Source organism: Garra rufa, chromosome 13 (genome assembly GCF_049309525.1).
Source record: "Garra rufa chromosome 13, GarRuf1.0, whole genome shotgun sequence".
In the NCBI taxonomy this organism is placed as follows: Eukaryota; Metazoa; Chordata; class Actinopteri; order Cypriniformes; family Cyprinidae; genus Garra; species Garra rufa.
Genome location: NC_133373.1, coordinates 3,653,461 through 3,671,750, shown reverse-complemented (window position 1 = coordinate 3,671,750; position 18,290 = coordinate 3,653,461). Strand labels below are relative to the sequence as shown.

General features: G+C 38.0%; 3 protein-coding genes across 3 annotated transcripts in view; 2 read left to right on the top strand and 1 right to left on the bottom strand.

Annotated features, from left to right (window-relative positions):
• Nucleotides 1-296: 296 nt before the first annotated feature.
• casp8ap2 (caspase 8 associated protein 2) lies at nucleotides 297-9,278 on the top strand. Its single transcript, XM_073817011.1, has 9 exons — nucleotides 297-345; nucleotides 1,577-1,654; nucleotides 1,803-1,900; nucleotides 1,985-2,059; nucleotides 2,153-2,268; nucleotides 2,385-5,293; nucleotides 5,393-7,910; nucleotides 8,019-8,118; nucleotides 8,198-9,278. The coding sequence occupies exons 1-9, from the start codon at nucleotides 297-299 to the stop codon at nucleotides 8,258-8,260; spliced, it is 6,006 nt and encodes a 2,001-aa protein (XP_073673112.1). The 3' UTR covers nucleotides 8,261-9,278.
• Nucleotides 9,279-11,680: 2,402 nt separating this feature from the next.
• Nucleotides 11,681-14,896, top strand: gja10b (gap junction protein alpha 10 b). Its single transcript, XM_073816366.1, has 3 exons — nucleotides 11,681-11,769; nucleotides 11,843-13,251; nucleotides 14,692-14,896. The coding sequence occupies exons 2-3, from the start codon at nucleotides 11,860-11,862 to the stop codon at nucleotides 14,728-14,730; spliced, it is 1,431 nt and encodes a 476-aa protein (XP_073672467.1). The 5' UTR covers nucleotides 11,681-11,769; nucleotides 11,843-11,859; the 3' UTR covers nucleotides 14,731-14,896.
• Nucleotides 14,897-16,010: 1,114 nt separating this feature from the next.
• Nucleotides 16,011-18,290, bottom strand: part of LOC141283089 (angiopoietin-related protein 7-like) — a 4,102-nt gene continuing 1,822 nt past the window's right edge. Inside the window, exons 2-5 of the mRNA XM_073816367.1 lie at nucleotides 17,187-17,287; nucleotides 16,903-17,097; nucleotides 16,597-16,792; nucleotides 16,011-16,517 (exon numbers count right to left, since the gene is read on the bottom strand). Coding sequence (XP_073672468.1) covers nucleotides 16,348-16,517; nucleotides 16,597-16,792; nucleotides 16,903-17,097; nucleotides 17,187-17,287 — 662 coding nt within the window. The 3' untranslated portion in view covers nucleotides 16,011-16,347. The remainder of the gene's footprint in view (nucleotides 16,518-16,596; nucleotides 16,793-16,902; nucleotides 17,098-17,186; nucleotides 17,288-18,290) is intronic.

The window sequence follows — 18,290 nt, the reverse complement described above, 5'->3', positions numbered from 1 at the left end:
ATTTTGAACGCTTTGATTCGTCGGTGTTTGTGTAAATCCATGATCGTACAAGTATAGTTGGTGTAAGCATTAGGCTATAGTGCAATTGTTGGGTGGATTATAACTGTTTCAGATTTCTATTAAGGCTATTATCTTTTGTTCTTTTAGTATTGCGTTTAAATGACTATTTCAGTAGATTGTTTCTTCACTGCATGACAGGAAGTGGTGTAGTTGAAGTGACACATGCCCACCGTTGCTGGTGTTGTCAGTGTTTTCAGGAACTTGTGCTTTTTTTTGTCTTTCAGTAGCTGACTAAAATGGATTTAATGGATGAAATCTATGGAGATCTTGATGACAAACCTTTTGGTGAGACAGTCGTTCTCTTCTGTGCAACAGCCGTTTCTTTATTTGTACATAGTTATGCAGTTTCATGAGATTAAAGGCAAGTCATGCAAAATTAACCAAATGTAGATAAATGCATGAGCATCTCAACAACTCACTTGAAATTTAGATTGGGAATGATCACAATAATACCTGTTTATGTTTAGCCCATCTGCGTTTGCTTTATGATCTGTATGTCATTTCATCCACATAATGCTGTTTTATTTACCTCTTTTGTTCTATTCCCCAATTTCTTGTCTTAAAGGAGTAGTTCACAGTCGGAACAAACATTTTCAGATAATTTACTCACCCCCTTGTCATCCAAGATGCTTATGTCTGTCTTCAGTCATAAAGAAATAATGTATTTGAGGAAAACATTTCTCCATATAGTGGACTTCTATGGTTCCCCTGAGTTTGAACTTCTAAAATGCAGTTTAAATGCAGCTTCAAAGGGCTCTAAATGATCCCAGCCGAGGAAGAAGGGTCTTATTTAGTACAACATTGGTTATTTTCTAAAATATATGACAATTTATATACCTTTTAACCTCAAATGCTCATCTTGTCTAGCTCTGTGATGTGTACTCTATGCACTCTTGTTCATGACAGTTAGGGTATGTTGAAAAACTCCCATCTCATTTTCTCCTCCAACTTGAAATCATCCTACATCGCTGTTTTACCTTTTTTTCTTGAAAAGTGTTTGACCTTTGCATTTTCAGTTTGTAAACACTGAGTTGGTACTTCTGCAGCAATGCAAGTTGATTTTGAAGTTGGAGGAGAAAATTAGATGGGAGTTTTTCAACATACCCTAACTGTATTGAACCGGAGTGCATAGAGTATGCATGCACATTTTTAGAAAATAACCAGTTGTTTCACTAGATAAGACCATACTTTCTTGGCTGGGATTGTTTAGAGCCCTTTGAAGCTGCATTCAAACTGCATTTTGGAAGTTCAAACTCACAGGCACCATAGATGTCCACTATATTGAGCAAATTTCTGAAATGTTTTCTTCAAAAAAACAATTTCTTTACGACTGAAGATGATTGACAAGCGGGTGAGTAAATTATCTGTAAACTTTTGTTCTGGAAGTGAAGTAATCCTCTAGCAGGTTCAAGGCTTTCAAAGCTCTGCAAACCTCATGTACATGTATTGGTCAAGTCAAGTGTATATGCTGAAGTTGTTGCAATAAGACAATTATCAGTGCTTGTTTTCGTTACAGGTACTCGTCTTCACAATGAGGATTCGGTGGATATTTACTCTGGCCTGGAAAACAGCCCTAAGGTTTATGGGCATAGAGGTAGGTTTCATTATTGAGTCTTGAATTGAGTATATATCATTAATTGTTTGTATTAAAAGTAATTTGTTGATGTATGTGCATCAGAGAAATAACTTTTTAGATTTCAATAGTTATTGTAGTGTTGTTGTTTTTTTTAAATTAGGTAAAGTCAACACTCTCCTTTCCCCACGCACAATGGAATCAATGGATATATATGAGGACATTATCAGGGAAGAACAAGAAGAAAAAGAGGCAACTTACAACGAGGTATGTGACTTACAACATGGCATGCTATTATTTGAAATGAAGAAAAATGTTACATTGTTTTAATTTACTTTTCTTTTATAACAGTTGAAGGAAAAATTTGATGAAGCACAGAAGCATGTTAAGGAACTGCTCTCACAGTTACAGCTACTGCAGACAAAGGTGTGTTACCTTTTACTGGTTGTTCTGTACACATTGAAACTCCTACAAATTAGTTCTTGGAATTAACCATTTTTGCACTTTTTATATTTAAAGAATTCGAGTTTGAACAGTGAAAACACACTCCTGAAGAAGAACATTTGTTCTCTCATCAAGACGGCTCGAATGGAGATTGTGCGTAAAGATGAGGAAATTAACAGACTCAGCAATAGGTAAAAACTCCAGCACTGCTACTAAAACTAGCAAACAGATGTTTGGTACTAAGCCTGGTTTGTTTCAGGATTGGATAGTTTTATATAAAACTAACCTCCCTCTGTTGTCATCACAGGTCTGGTCGAGGAAGTTATAGTCAAAATTTTCGTCGATCTCAAATGGAAAGTGGTCCGGCAAACACAAGGCACAGTTTGAACAATTCTACAAATTCTGTTTTGGAATCACAAGGTGCTAGACAAGATACTGTTATGAATGAAGTAATTCAGCAAAAGGGTAAAAACTCTGCGTCGGATCACTGTGCACATCCACCGACAACGTCAACCACGGCACCAAAGCCATTTGAGGTGCTCCAGAGATGCCCTAGAACTGATCTTGAAAGTCCTCTGCACTGTCCGAATAAATCTGCTGCTAAATCTGATGGCAAGACCCTCGCTGTTCAACCAGAGCAGGAGTATGGACCTGTTCATCCTAACAAAACATCCACCACATCCACAGATGTCTCAAATGCTTTCAGAACGAATGACTCTACACTGAGAGTTCCCAATACAACTACTGACTGTCAATCCAATACCTTGAAGGACAATAAAAACAGTTCATTAAAACAGGGAGACAAGCTAGAAAGAACACACAAATCAACAAGCCGGGACAAAGAGTGTAACTCAAAGGATAAGAATGTGTCACAAAAGTCTCAGAGAAGAGCTGAAAGCAACTCAAGCAAGCCAGGAACTGAAAAAGATCTCATAAATGATAGTTCTGTGTCCAGTGAAAACCAGAATCAGCAGTCTGAGATTCCAGTCGTTCTTAAAAGTTCAGAACAATCGAAAAGCCTTTCTTCACAGTCACACAAAGCCTCACCATCTGTTTCTTCCCAGTCATCCAAAAGTTCAGTTAAGACAGCAGCAGATGTAGAGACACAGAGTCAAAGGCATGTGCATAATCAAAATGCAGACAGAACAAGCAGAGAAACAAAACAGTCTGGCTCGAGCAGCACAACTTATACTGTGGTGGATGAAGCAAGCCATTCCCAAAACCACAAAGGAAAGAAAAGAGACACAAGTAGCCATGAAAGGAATAAGGAGAAAAGTTCCAGTGCAGAAAGGAAAAGCAGCAGAACTGAAAGAAGCAGAGACCATGAGCAAAAAAAACCAAAGGAAGGTAGCAGCAGTAGTAGAGACCGAAGAAGCAACAGATCAGACGGTAGCAAAGAGTATGAGCGAAGGAGTACAAGGGAAATGGATAAAGCTGAGGATAAAAGATCTAAGAAACCAGTTGATGATTGTGGGCAAGCGTTTTCTTCTCCCAAGTGTGATTCTCAACGAAAGGATGTTCATAAGGAGAAATCAAGCAGAATCAATGAGCCATCATCAAAAAGCAAAAGGTCTCACAGCCATGATAAAGCTAGAAAAATGGAGGATTTAAAACACACTGTCAAAAATGGAAATTCTGACTTTTTTGGAGACAAGGGTATAGAGAAAGAAAAGGACAGAGAAAGGAAAAGAGGTGGACATTTGAAGGAGCATAGAGTGCATAAGCACAAAGAATCCAAAGATGACAGAAAGAATTCTCCTAAAAAGCACAGCGTTGTCGTTAAGAGTCAAGATAAGAATGAGCAGGACAAACATCTTGAATCTGAGTTGCCATCAGTGGTAGCTGTCAGCAGTACTCCCTGCGAAACAACTGAGGATAATAGTCCAGACAGAAAACTGAGTTTCATGGAAACATTAAACCTTACCCTATCGCCTCTTAAAAAGCAAAAGCAGTCCTCTGATCTCAAAGATGCAGGTGAAGCAACAGCTGAAGATGCCTTACTTTATAATAGCAGATTATCTGACATTGGGGAGGAATTCTTTGTCATAGATGAGTTGAAGAACAGCCAGGACAGTGTTGAGGAAGTGCATGAGGGTCCTGTGCCCACAACTGCAGGTGAAAAAGAAGACCTTATCAGTTCTTGCATACCAGTTCAGTTGCAAAAAGTTGATCTTTCCTCAGCTGTAGTCTCCGAGAATCCCTCGGGTGAACAAACAGATATGCATGTGCAAGAAGAGAATGTCGCCGAAAGTCAAGAAGCTGTGGACAAAGTGCCAGACATTGTTAAAAGCTCAGAGGAGAAGAGCAAGATTTCAGATTCCAATGTGCTACAAAAAGATTCATTATCAAAATCAACCCCTACGAGAGAATCTCTGAATTGTGTCTGTCATAACACTGAAGACTCTGCGGGAATTATAGATAATTCTGTTGTCTCTGATACTTTGCCTACTAAAACTTCAGAAGTGGCTGTTTCAGATAATATCCCTGATTCGATTGTTGAAGGTTATCAGAAACAAGATCCAATTACCTCTGTATCCAAGGACACTTCTCCAATGAAAATCCAAAGGAGTCCTCAGACCAAGTCTCAGGATTTACCAACAGCATCAAATGGGATATGTCAAGATGATGTGTCGTCCTCAGACAAGACACAAAGTATTCCCAAAATTGATTCTTCTAAGATTTCTGATAGTTCTGTCAACATGGAAGTTTCCTCTAGCACAGTTAGTGCAGGTCTTGAGGAGCCAAGCAAAGTCATCTGTGATTTTGAACAAGTGGGTTCTTCAAAACAGGATAAGGTAGCAGGAGAAGCAATTGAAAATTCAAAAATGATTGAAACGCCGCGTTCATCTGAAAATCTGAAAATGTCTGAAACGCCTCACTCATCTGAAAATCTGAAAATTTCTGAAAAACCCCATCAAAGTCCATTTCGGGGTGAGAGCAATATGGCTCCCAATGATAGCACCACTGTTGAAGAGGAGACAATGTCATCTTCACAACCTGATTTCTCAGAACCAGATTCCACGGAGGAGGAAAGGAACATGAAATCATCAAACCCTGTTGTGATTTGCCCTGATGAAGACTCCATGATGCTTACCTTTAGAAACATTAAAGTTATTCCAGAGCCCCTCAGCCCTCTTACAAGCCCAGTCCGTCTGGTGAAGAAAGTACAGCCTCAGCGTGCTGAGAAGCAACCGCATGTCAAAAGTCTTACCAAAGGTAAGTGTTTCTGATTGAAATGCATGTTTGCATGACTTAGCCCAAGGGGTTTGTATCTGCACAACTTGCTAATGATAATTTCTTTGTTTCTTTCCCAAGATCTCTCAACTGTAGCAGCTGGCTGTAATAAGGATAAAGTGAATATGGACATGAACAAGGAGAATAAATCACCTGACTCTTCCGTCACAGCTTCTCCCTACAAAGGAACAAAAGAAGCCGTCTCAGCTAGTGCAACTGAGGAAGATGAGCTAGAGGATGGTGAGATAGTGAGTGAAAGCGAAGAAGAGGGACCTCTGTTTATCCAGACTCCTCCAAGAGAAAAGGATAAGTCAACCTCAGGGACTGATTCAAGTCCAAAGATATCTGCAGTTAGGAAAAGAGTGTCCCAAAAGAAATCTTGCATCCCTGCTAAATATTCAGAGCGAAGCAAGAGTTCTAAGTCGTCGTCTTCTAACGACAGTCCCACCTCAAGTAAAAGGCGCTTTAAAACTGTCAGCCCCCCGTTGAAAGCTGCAGTCTATTCAATAGGCGGATTTATGGAGATGTTAGCATCCATTCGAGCTGAGTTGAGGAAAAAGTACATGAAGCTTCAGAAAAATGTCACTAAAACTGCCTTCTGCTGCATAGTGGATATGTCTCAGGCTTCTTTTATAGAATTCATCAATGCTGTTGACATGGAGAAATTGTGCTGCCAAGGTAGTGACATCAAAGTTAGACTTAATAAAATTATTTCGTCTATCATGAGCAATGTCACCAAGAATGGTATAGTCAATCGTATCTTTGAGCAGAGAGCTGGAGACCTCAAGCAGAAGTTGTGGACATTTGTGGATGGGCAGTTTGATTTCTTGTTCAAGGAACTGAAGACAGCACTCAAAATCGGATCTGACCCATCTAAACATCCGTCATTTGAAAATAAAAATGCAAGCCTTAAAAGAAAAGAGATTGAAAGTGAGGTGGTGGAAAAAGAGCTTTTTAACACATCTGGGCAGCTTCACAAGGCCAAGATGCCAAAAGTTGACACAGGAAGTTTTGTCAGAGAGCCCCCTCCAAATAATCTCCTTCGCAGGGGCCTTGGGAGCAGGGGTAAAAACATAAAAGCTGTCATGAATGATGATGATCAGCCGGCAAAGGTGGGAACATCACACCAGCTTCCTACTTCATCCTCCGAAAGGCCTGTCCACGAAAGTACCTCTGGATCTGAAACTAGAATCTCATCCTATGTCCGACGTCTCTCCCATAACGGATCAATTCAGGATAAGGCAGACTTTGAAATTCTCACCGAGCAGCAAACAACAAGCTTAACCTTCAACTTGGTCTCTGACTCCCAAATGGGAGAGATATTCAAGTGTCTTTTGCAAGGGTCTGATTTGCTTGAATCCAGTGTTCCCATAGGCGACAATACAAGTTGGCCACTCAGCACACCTCGCAAGGAAGGACTTCCAGGGGAGAGTTTGATTGGGATTATGACCCCAATCAAAGCAACCCCATCGAAATTCATCACATCCTGGCCTTCCCCTTACAAGTTTGCTTCAACTAGCAAAATGCTGGTAGACCCAGCAATTCTCGATGAGAGCTGCTTGCTAGAAATTCCCTCTTCTAATTCTGAACCATGCCAGCTTCCTCTTCAATCAACTGTAATCTCTCAGAAATCCTACTCTATCTTGGCAGAAGATCTAGCTGTGTCCCTTACCATTCCCTCACCACTAAAGTCAGATAGTCACTTGAGTTTCTTGCACCCTGGAACTGGACAGCCACTGTCTACCCCAAACAGTGTCCTGAGTGCACATTATAGTGAAGATGCTCTTCTTGATGGAGAAGATGCCACTGAGCAGGACATACACCTTTCTCTGGACACCGACAACTCCAGTTGTGGCTCGAGTCCTAGCAGGACATGGGAGGGCTCTGAGCCACCTGGTTTCCAATTCCAACCCAATTTACCAATGCAGGCTGTGGTAATGGAGAGGTCAAATGATCATTTCATTGTGCGAATAAGACGAACATCATGTGGCCCAATTGAAAGTAATCAAAATGAAGGGAAAACGCCACCAGAAGTAGCTGAATATCCAAAGCCATCTCTCAATCCTAATCTCACTGTGGTCCATGAGGACTTGGGTTCCACACCTGGAGAGATGTCAAACAAAGTCCCAACTGTAGTAAATGAGTTATGTCACGTTACAGATAAACCAAGTCAAGCTCAACCCTCAAGCTTAAAATCTTCATACGAAGGTGTTTGTGATGACAACTCATCCCATAACTATGCTGAGAATGTTTCCAAAGAAGCAAGTGTTACTCCTTGTGAGAAAAGTAGTACAACAGAGACTGAAACCCCAGATGTGGTGTCTGAAAAAGTAAAGGACAGCATTCAGAGCTCAAGTGCACCAGAGTCTGAATCCGAGAGGGTGTCAAGAAAGCGCAAGGAGCACAGATCAGTGCCAAAGGCTAAGCGTCAAAAAGTCGAGAGATCTCAAGATAGACATTCCAAGTCCAAGCATAAGAAAAGGTCAAAATCCTCCAAAGAAAAAGACTCCAAAATTGCAGTATCCCCAGTGTCCCCTAGCAGCCTGTCTGCAAAGAATGTAATCAGGAAGAAAGGCGAGGTGGTGGTGGCTTGGACCAGGTAAGTTGACAGAATTGGTATCAAAACAGGAATGGAAATTCAGTGTGCTTAATTAAGTACAAAAATACAAATTAAATCAAGTAGGTAACAATCTAATTTCTTTTGAAGGGATGAAGATCGGGACATACTCGTTGAGTTAAAAATGAAGGGCACTTCACCCAAGACATTTGCTGCTCTGTCAAAAAGGTTAAAGAAGTCAACAGAGCAGGTACACTTGATTTTTCGTGTTCTTATATGATGTAAGCAAATAGCTTTGCTATAAACTAATGATTGCTGTTTTTTGACAGATTGAAGAGCGATTCTCTCAACTGATGAAGCTGTTCAAGAAGAAAGAGAAAATGGAGAATTGATTGAACAACAAGACTTGATAACATACTAATGCTCTTATCTGAATCTCCGTAGACTTCTGAAGCAGGAATATAATACATTAATCTGAAAATCAGTGTATTATTTCTGTTTGTTGATTTGTTGCACTTATAGCAGTAAATGGGATCTGTTTTAGAGGCTTGTTTTTTTCTTTAGTTAACACTCAGTGCTATCAGATTACCAACAATAATGCTACAAAGCAGACAACTATTAGGCTAAATTTTTATTACCTCAAGAAAAAAATGCAGTGTGGTCTCCTTTGAAATTTACCTTGATCCCCTTCAAGGACATAAACAGACAGATAAAAGACGGTTCCTATGTTTTTTTTCAGTGCATGAAACCCTGTATAATTAGCTTGCTCTTTATTTTTGGTGGTGATTGCACACAATTTACAGTACAGTTGCTGTTTTGTTGATGCTGACAACTTTTATGCAATGAAATGAACAAAAAATTAAGTATTTGAAAGACATCAATAACTTGCATTGCAAGTTGACTTCTGCAGTGTTTGCAATGCCTTTTTAACCTACCTCTGAGGATTACAAATGCTTTTAAATGCGTTTTAAAAATGACCTGCTTATCTGCTAATAGGTCTCGTGTTTTGATCCCTTTTGTTTTGTGGATGAGGTTGGTGATGGAATAACATGGCCCTAAATGTAGAGATAGAAAGAGTACTTGCTTGTTTGTTTGTTTTGGTCCGCAAGCATTTGAGTTTAAAATCTTTTTCCTTTTGTCGTCCTGATAGATGCATTTTGATATTTTCATATTAAGAGTAACATGTTTTTGTTGTTTTGTAGGTAATGAGTATAAAGGGTTTATTCCCTTGTGTATATATTTGTAAAGTTAAATTGAGCAAAGATTTTTATGTTTGATCTCTTTTTAAACAATTTTATTTTTCTCAAAGAGAGAAACCTAGATGTGCGAAAAATACATTGTATGTTGTTTAGAAATACATTTTGTAAATATTTGTAACTTCTGACAGACCTGTCAGTCTTTTGAAATAAAGCTTATTTATTTAAACAGAATGTTCATTGTGAGATGAATATTTCAGTTTGTAAGCAGCATTCTCAAATGCATAATCTTTCTCAATGATTTGTGGCTCTGATTTTGGGTTAGGTAATGATATATGTGATATATAGTGCCGTTGCGCTACGGGCGTCCTGAGTCCGAATCCCGACTTGAGGACCTTTCCCTGATCCCGCCACCCATCTCTGTCCCACCTCTGGTGGGGGACTTTTATTTATTAAAGGTGGAAATGCATGGGAGAAATATATATATATATTTTTATATATATATATATTTGGTTTTAATGGGGGTGGGAAATGGTGAAAATGCTATTTTTGCTATTATTAAAGGCGAAATTGCACCAAAAACAAGAAAATATTTTTCCTTTTTGGCGATTTTTGAAAATGCAAAAAAAAAAAAGTTATATAAATAAATATATATATTTATTATTATTATTATTATTGTGATTTTTTTTTTATTGAAAGGTTATAGTTTATAGTAAGGTGGTATTTTTTTGTGATTTTTGTGTTTATTAAATTATATATATATATATATATATATATATATATACAGTATATAGATTTTTGGACGACTTGATTTCATTAAAGACGAAAAGGCAAAAAAAAAGTTTATTTTTTTGGATTTTAGATTTTTTTTAAAGTGAAAATGCAAAAAAAAATGTTTTTTTTTTTTTGGCATTGTTGCTTTTATTAAAGGTGAAAATGTGCAAAAAAAATCTTTTTTTGGTGATTTTTGCTTTTATCATGAAAGGACAGTGACAGGAAGCAAAGACGGTGAGAGAGAAGGGGACGGGATCAGGAAAGGTCCTCAAACCAGGATTCGAACTGCACTGTATGTCGGCACCGACATGATGATATTTTTTCAATTAATATTAACCAACTGGTTTTTTATAGTTTTAGTGGATGTCTGAAATTTGGTTCCCTAAATAACAACACCATATTCTTTAGGCTTACTAATACAGTTTGTTGCACAGCAGTTATAAGTGCAGTAACTGAACAGTTCACAGCTCATTGACAATACTATGGTCCAGGCAAGGGGATATTTAGGTCACAGTCTGGCAGTTGTTAACCTTACTTCACCTCTGAAATCCAGATTTAACTTTTGTTCACACTGTTGGCAGTATATAAAAAACAATTCTAAAAGTTTTAAATAAATGTATGAGCTTTTTAGGCATTTCTAAAATTACATGTGATAATGTCTTAACTTTAACTACATATAACTAAAATTCTTGTGCATAAAAACTTTATAATATTTTTAGATATATTAAAAGAAGTACATACTGTAAGTTAATGAGTTTTAGCAGCAGGTGGCTGTAATTAAATCTCAACATTGTGCCTGATGAAGTGCAATTTGTTACATGAAGCTGAACAGTATCCACTTGTTAAACCCTACAGTTAATTACATATCTATCTGTACTAAGCGATTAACAGCTAGCTTACATTCCTAAAGGTGGTTTTCAGCGTCTCTCTCGTTACATCACTCTCAGACTACAGAAAAACTAAAAATAGCCCTTCAAGCGCTGACTATGAAATCGGACATGTCTCATTGATCATCATGTCTCGCCTAAACAAAGGCTGTATTAGTGGAATACTGACCTTTTGCTTACCCAGTACTGCACAATACACACTGTACACTGCATAATAATTTTCAAAATTAGTTTATTAATAATTTTTTTAGGCAGCAATAAATGATTCAAGAACACTGAAAAAATTCTTTTCTTACTTATAATTTTGTCTTGTTTTCAGTCAAAATATCTAATAATTCTTAAATCAAGAAGGGTTTTTTTGACAAGTAAAAAAAATATCTTGTTTTCAGAAAAAACAAGTCAAAATTAAGTGCGTTTTAGCTTGAAACAAGCAAAATAATCTGCCAATGGGGTAAGAAAAATAATCTTGTTTTCTGTTCGAAATAAGATTTTTTTTTTTTTGCTTACCCCATTGGCAGATTATTTTGCTTGTTCTAAGCAAAAACTCACTTAATTTTGACTTGTTTTTTTCTGAAAACAAGAACATAATTTTTAATCTTATAAAAAGTCTTCCTTGATTTCTTAACAAGAAAAAATCTAAGTAAGAAAAGCATTTTTTGCAGTCAAGCAGTGTGCTAAACTGAAATATGTAAAAATGTCTCCAATTTTGGTCAATACCAAGATGTGTTCAGATTTGACTTAGTGTTTAGTAATTATTATTAATTACCTAAACTACCAATACTTTGGCATTTCCACACATCTCATGTGGTATTTTGGGACTGTTGCTAATATGTTCCCCCTGACCCGCCCTCAACATTTGTGATGCAAGTTCCCCCCTCAGGGTACCGTCCAGCCTACAGATCGATAGCAGCATTGTATGAGTTCAACGCACACAGAAACTAGACTTCATTCAACTAAGCAATGTTCGCAGAGGAGTACTAAATACTCCCATGAGGGGGGTATGATGGACTGATGCAGCAAGTGTTCTGTGAATACTACAAAAACGTAAGTTTCCCTTAATAACTGGACTTACTTAATCTAACCTTGTCCTCAAGATTTATATTCTTCACTCTTTCAGTTTTAGGCCATGCCAAAATGGGAGATTGGAACTTGCTAGGGGGTATCTTGGAGGAGGTTCACATTCACTCCACCATCGTGGGAAAAATCTGGCTGACCATTCTTTTCATTTTCCGTATGCTTGTGCTCGGGGTTGCTGCCGAAGACGTGTGGGATGATGAGCAAAGTGAGTTTGTGTGCAACACAGAGCAGCCTGGATGCAAGAATGTCTGCTACGACCAGGCGTTCCCCATATCCCTCATCCGATACTGGGTTTTACAGATCATCTTCGTCTCCTCACCTTCTTTAGTATACATGGGACACGCACTGTACCGGCTCAGAGCGCTGGAGAAGGAGCGGCACAAGAAAAAAGCTCAGCTGAAGGTGGAGCTGGAGGAGACAGAGGCTTTGGAGGAGCACAAAAGGATTGAGAAAGAGCTTAGAAAACTGGAGGAGCAGAAGAAAGTCCGAAAGGCTCCTCTGAGGGGTTCCTTGCTGCGCACTTATGTGTTGCATATCATAACAAGGTCAGTAGTGGAAGTGGGATTCATAGTGGGGCAATACGTTCTCTATGGTATCGGGCTGTCGCCGTTATACAAGTGCGAGCGTGAGCCTTGTCCCAACAGCATTGACTGCTTTGTTTCGAGGCCAACGGAGAAGAGCATCTTTATGATTTTCATGCTGGTCATTGCAGGGGTGTCTCTGTTCCTCAATCTCCTGGAGATATTCCACCTTGGTGTCAAACAGATCAAGCAGAGCATTTATGGATCCAAGTACAGCGGAGATGAGGAAAGTATTTGCAGGTCAAAGAAAAACTCTATGGTCCAACAAGTATGCATCCTCACCAATTCCTCACCGCAAAAGCTTATGCATTTGACGCACACTTCCCTCGCGGTGGTGCCCGATGGGCAGACTCTCTATATGCCAATGGCTGCTCCTCCATCTAACCAAGACATGCTAAAAAGCGCCCTTAATGGATCTGACCAGCCCTCTAGACAGAATCGTCTTCCTAGTCAGCTAGAGTTTCAGGCTTTGCAACAGCTGGGAGCCACAGAACGACGATCCACTTTAGACAACCGACAGCACTCATGTAGCAGTGAGGAGTCTGGGCCTAAGGGGTCTGGACCACCTAAAAATATCGGTCAGCAGGCCAGAGCTTCACTCAGAGCTAGTAACATAGAGATTCCAGCAGCCTTACGGAAGCAGAGCCGAGTCAGTCAATGTAAAGACTTTAGTGAGGAGAGCGATTCCCAGGAAAGCGGGAACTATCCCACTGCCAGGAAAGCTAGTTTTATGTCGCGAGGGCTTTCAGAGAGTCCGTCCGAAAGTCAAGCATCTAAAAGTGGGTCGGACACAGAAGCCAACCGTATTGCTCAAGGAGAGAGTCCTGCTATGACACCGCCGCCTGCTGCTGGACGCAGAATGTCAATGGTGAGTAGAATACATAACTGATTATCCACTTTGGTTACTCTGTTTCAAGTCAGAATACTAACTTGATGCACTTGAACACAATTTGCTTTTTAAAACCTCAAGGTGTACGCTAGAGTCTCTGGACTGAAAATTAGTTGTTGCACTGCAAAAAATGCTTTTCTTACTTAGATTTTTTGACTTGTTTCCAGCCAAAATATCTAAAAATTCTTAAATCAAGAAGGATTTTCTAGACGTGTAAAAATGGTCTTGTTTTCAAATGAAGTGTGTTTTTGCTTGAAACAAGCAAAATAATCTGCCGACGGGGTAAGAAAAATAATCCTTTTCTGTTGGAAAGAAGATTTTTTTTTCTTACCACATGGGCAGATTCTTTGCTTGTTCTAACAATAAGAAAATTAATTTTACACATCTAGAAAATCCTTAATTTTTTTGATATTTTGGCTGGAAACAGTAAAAAAAAGCTTTTTTTTTTGCAGTGCAACAACTAATTTTGACTTGTTTTTTCTGAAAACAAGAAAATAATTTTTACTCGTCTACAAAATCCTTCTTGATTTAAGAATTTTTAGATATTTTGGCTGGAAACAAGACAAAAAATCTAAGTAAGAAAAGCATTTTTTTTGCAGTGCAACAACTAATTTTTATCTCAATACTGAAATATATAGACAGTGGAGGTGTCAGTCCAGAGACTCTAGTGTACACCCTGAGGTGACACCTTCTTGATTTACAATTTTTTTTTAGATATTTTGTTTGGAAACAAGACAAAAAATCTAAGTAAGAAAAGCATTTTTTGAAGTGTGTGTGTGTGTGTGTGTGTGTGTGTGTGTGTGTGTGTGTGTGTGTGTGTGTGTGTGTGTGTGTGTGTGTGTGTTTTTTATTACGGTAGAGTGTGTATAAGCACTGTTTGTTTTGTCACTCTCATGTCTTCCAAACCTGTAAGACTTTCGTTCATCTTCGGAACACAAAATAAGATATTTTTGATGAAATCCAAGAGCTTTCTACTACATTTAAAGCCCAGAAAGATATTAAGGACATAATTAAAGTAGTCCATGTGACATCAGTGGTTCGACCGTAATGTTATGAAGCTACTTTTTGTGCACAGAGGAAACAAAAATATCAACTTTGAGCACAAAAAACAGGTTTGAATCTCAGGTCCGGCAGGGATTGTAGGTAGGGGGGAGTGAATTACCAGCACTCTCTCCACCCTCAATACCACGACTGAGTTGCTGTCTATGCGGGGTCAGAAAGCTCTCGAATTTCATCAAAAATATATTAATTTGTGTTTTGAAGATAAACAAAGATCTTACAGGTTTGGAACGACATGAAGGTGAGTAATTAATGACAGAATTTTCATTTTTGGGTGAACTATCCCTTTAAGTGCACTTTGTTTGGACAGTATACTTTTTAAAGAAAGATTCATACAGTTGAATAAATTCTTTTTTTCAGAGCATGATTCTGGAACTGTCTTCAATCATGAAAAAGTGACACTTTGGAGAATGAAGTATCAGCAATGGAATGGATATCACTGTGTATTCCTCTGGCTTAATTTTCGTTGACTCCATAGTTACTGTAAACATTATGATTACACATTAACTACTGTAGTGCTGTGCCCAATAATCACTTAAAATAAAAGCAAAGCATTTTAAACAGACCTCTTTTCAGTGTTTATAGCATTTCTGGTTTCAACACGTCATTAAAAGTGTTTAATATGAGCATGAAATGTGCTGTGACATTTTACACGTGGAATCTAAAAGCAATCAATGCATATCTATGAAAAGAGATCATTTATTCGTTGACAATAATTAGGCATGTCTTTTGTAACTATTTTATAGGCTGTTCTGAAGTAGGTGAGTTCAGGCTTACCATATGGAAGTGCTATACTGCCATCTGGTGGTCAACTACAGATTATAAAAATGTTTAATATTTAACACTAGATTATTGTACAACATATATGACCCTGGACCACAAAACCAGTCATAAGAGTCAACTGAGATGTATACATCATCTTGATGTTTTATTAACAAGGTTCGGGAGGAGCACGATCAGATAATCAATCAGTTTACTCGTTTAGCCAATCATCCAATTAGCACAACATACATATATAGACAGCCGTTTTACCTCCGTCCAGCGACCGTTTCTTGGCATCCCTCCTCCACCCCAACTCCCCACTTCTAATCTGTTTTTATCCCATACTAGGGATCGGGGAGTTTGGCCTGTATTCCGGGCCTGGAGCCCTCCCCCAGGACAGCACACCAAAATATGCTTTTTACTTGCTCAAGCAGATTCGATGTAAGGGCGAACTCATGAAAAGTTAATAATAATAATAAATAAGCTTTCCATTGATGTATGGATGTAGATACAACTATTGAAATTTGAAAATCTGGAATCTGAGGATGCAAAAAAATCTAAATATTGAGAAAATCACCTTTAAAGTTTTTAGCAATGCAAACTGCTAATCAAAAAAATAGTTTTGATATATTTAAGGTAGGAAATTTACAAAATATCTTCATTGAACATGATGTTTACATAGCCTGCCTGTGTGAATTGATTTTGACCAAGAGCATGTGAATTCTGAGATTTACAGACAATAACTGCTTGATATAGTGGTCGTTCTTGAAGGTCAAGACAAGTGCTTCTAGTTTAGTTGGAATCAATTTAAGTGTGATTTCAGTGAGATTGTGTGTATTTTGTTTATTCATGTTTGTCACTCCCACTAATTGTGACTACCTCTTTGATGATTTTGTACCAAAGCAGACACACATCACTTAGGTAAAGAAAAAAGTTTTTTTTTTTTTAATTAAAAATACAATTAAACATCCAATACTTTTCTTTTTACACCTGTACCAGTGAATTTACTACAACGTCTCTGAACGGTCAAATTGTAATTGTACACTGAGCATTTTGTGTGAATGGTTTACATCAGCTTGTTTCTTTCAATAATCATGTGCATAAAATCCTCTAGAAAATAAAGAAAATATTTAAGAGATAAATACTAATCAAACATAGTTTCATCACATAATCAGTCCTAACATTCTATTATACAAATGCATTCCTGAAAAAATTTAATCTGTAAATTATGTTCATCTATTGATGCCAAGGTCTTTATGGTACAAAGCTTTGTGGCCGGATCTTCATCTCCACCCGCTTCAGTGAATAGTTAGGTCCGTGCCATCCGTACCAAGAGATGCCATCTGGATTCTTGGTATGTGACCCATGGCGGTAAAACACACCATTAATATTTGAGTCAGTGCAGCAGTTGTACCAGTATCCACCTGTGAAAGAAAGCCAGTAAGGTTAAGTCACAAAGTTCATTATCACAGCAGATCTTGTGTGATGGGTGTTTGTTTGTACCTTTGCGAAGTTGTGCGCAGTTGTCCACACACTTGTCATTGTCCTTGTCTTTAGTGCTGAAGTTGGTATTATTGTGGTAACGTAGAGAGTCGCCAGCATTTCCGCTGTAATTGGCGATGAAGAGCTTGTAGCTGTTCAACTCGTTGCTAAGTGTGAAGAAGCTATATTCAGCATAGCGTGTCTGACCCTCAAAGTCCTACCGGAATACAAAAAAGCATAAGGAATGACTTATATTAATGATTGTTCCACAGGACGAATTGTTACTTTGTCTAATTTCACATTGGTTTCAGTTATGTCCATACTTGCCTCCATCTCTATTCTCAGCACTGTGGGCTGTCTAGTCAGACGATAGATGTGTTCATTGCCCAGCCAGAAGTCACCAGCGATTGAACCGAAACCACTCTTGTACTGCTTCCAGTCGCGGTTGAAGCTTGTCAGACCAATCTTGCGTCTCTGAATGACGGTCCAGCCACCACCATTGTTCTCCATGTCACAATATACCTAAAGAAAGCAAACACATCTGAGGATCAATGGCAAATCTTCTCTGAACTGAAGAACCTGATTATATGAAGACTGAGATTCAGACTTACATTTAGTTCAGGTGTTCCAAGGAACTCATCTTTTGATAGTTTATACTCCCCAGAAATTTTGTAATTCTTCTGGTATAGGGATGCACAATCATAGGTTGCGTCTAAGGGAGAGAGAAATCTTGGTTTAGGGTCTTAAAGCAAAAACAAAATACATGCACTTTAGTGTGCACTCCTGCTGAATTAAAGCTATGTGTGATTGTGCACCCTCAAAAGTTTCTTTTGTTAAGTATACTTAAGTAAAGTTCAGGAATATTTTAAGTATACTTTATGTCAATATTCATTGGGACTAAACTGGCCCACTTTCTAGTATATAAAATTACACTTTGTTTTAAGTATAACAGTAGTAAACTTTAAGCACACAACTAGTGTACATGTTTTGTTTGTACTGCAACTATACTAAAAGTGAACTTATATGTATACTGATAGTTTACTAATTAAATACTGGGAGCATTTTTAGTACACTTTGAAGAGTAGTCTCAGTAAACTACTGGTTTAGTAGTTGTATACTGCAAGGGAATTTTACATCATACTTTAAGTATAATACTATGTCCTTATTTAGGGACATATCTGCTTGTAAACCAAAAATATTTGATTCTAGCTTCATGCATTCTTTTTTAAAAACACTTGAATGTGGGTAAGTTTCATAAGTGAGTAAAATAACATTTAGAATTTTGAAAGACTATGATTTAGATTCAGAATGATAATCAAAACGTAGATGTAATCATTATTACGTCTTCATAGGTTGGCATTTTATTGCATAACATTTTTAACACACGTTTTTTTGTCTGATGAGTGTGTTAGATTACATGAAGCATCTGTTCAGTTTCTTCGCTTGTTTTTTTGGAAATTCTGTACAGAAGATGTGTAATAGCGCCCCCTACCATATAACAATGAAAACTTAAAATGACATTTAAGTATTAACTGAGATTTTTTTTTTTTTAAAAAGTATACTAATAGTACACTTGGATAAACTTCTTTTTCATAAGGGCAGCTTGCACATTCCTAACAAAGCTTCACTGTTTGCATGGTTGACAATGGGAAAAAGGAAACGCAGCATGACAAATGACTTACTGGGTATTAAACTACAGCTTTGTAACATGCTTT

Excerpts from the sequence above, each read along its gene's own strand:
- casp8ap2 (XM_073817011.1), top strand. The coding sequence starts at position 297 with ATGGATTTAATGGATGAAATCTATGGAGATCTTGATGACAAACCTTTT. Across the intron at positions 7,911-8,018 it reads GTGGTGGTGGCTTGGACCAG|GGATGAAGATCGGGACATAC; the intron begins GTAAGTTGACAG and ends TTTCTTTTGAAG. Across the intron at positions 8,119-8,197 it reads TAAAGAAGTCAACAGAGCAG|ATTGAAGAGCGATTCTCTCA; the intron begins GTACACTTGATT and ends GTTTTTTGACAG.
- gja10b (XM_073816366.1), top strand. The coding sequence starts at position 11,860 with ATGGGAGATTGGAACTTGCTAGGGGGTATCTTGGAGGAGGTTCACATT. Across the intron at positions 13,252-14,691 it reads CTGGACGCAGAATGTCAATG|AGCATGATTCTGGAACTGTC; the intron begins GTGAGTAGAATA and ends TCTTTTTTTCAG.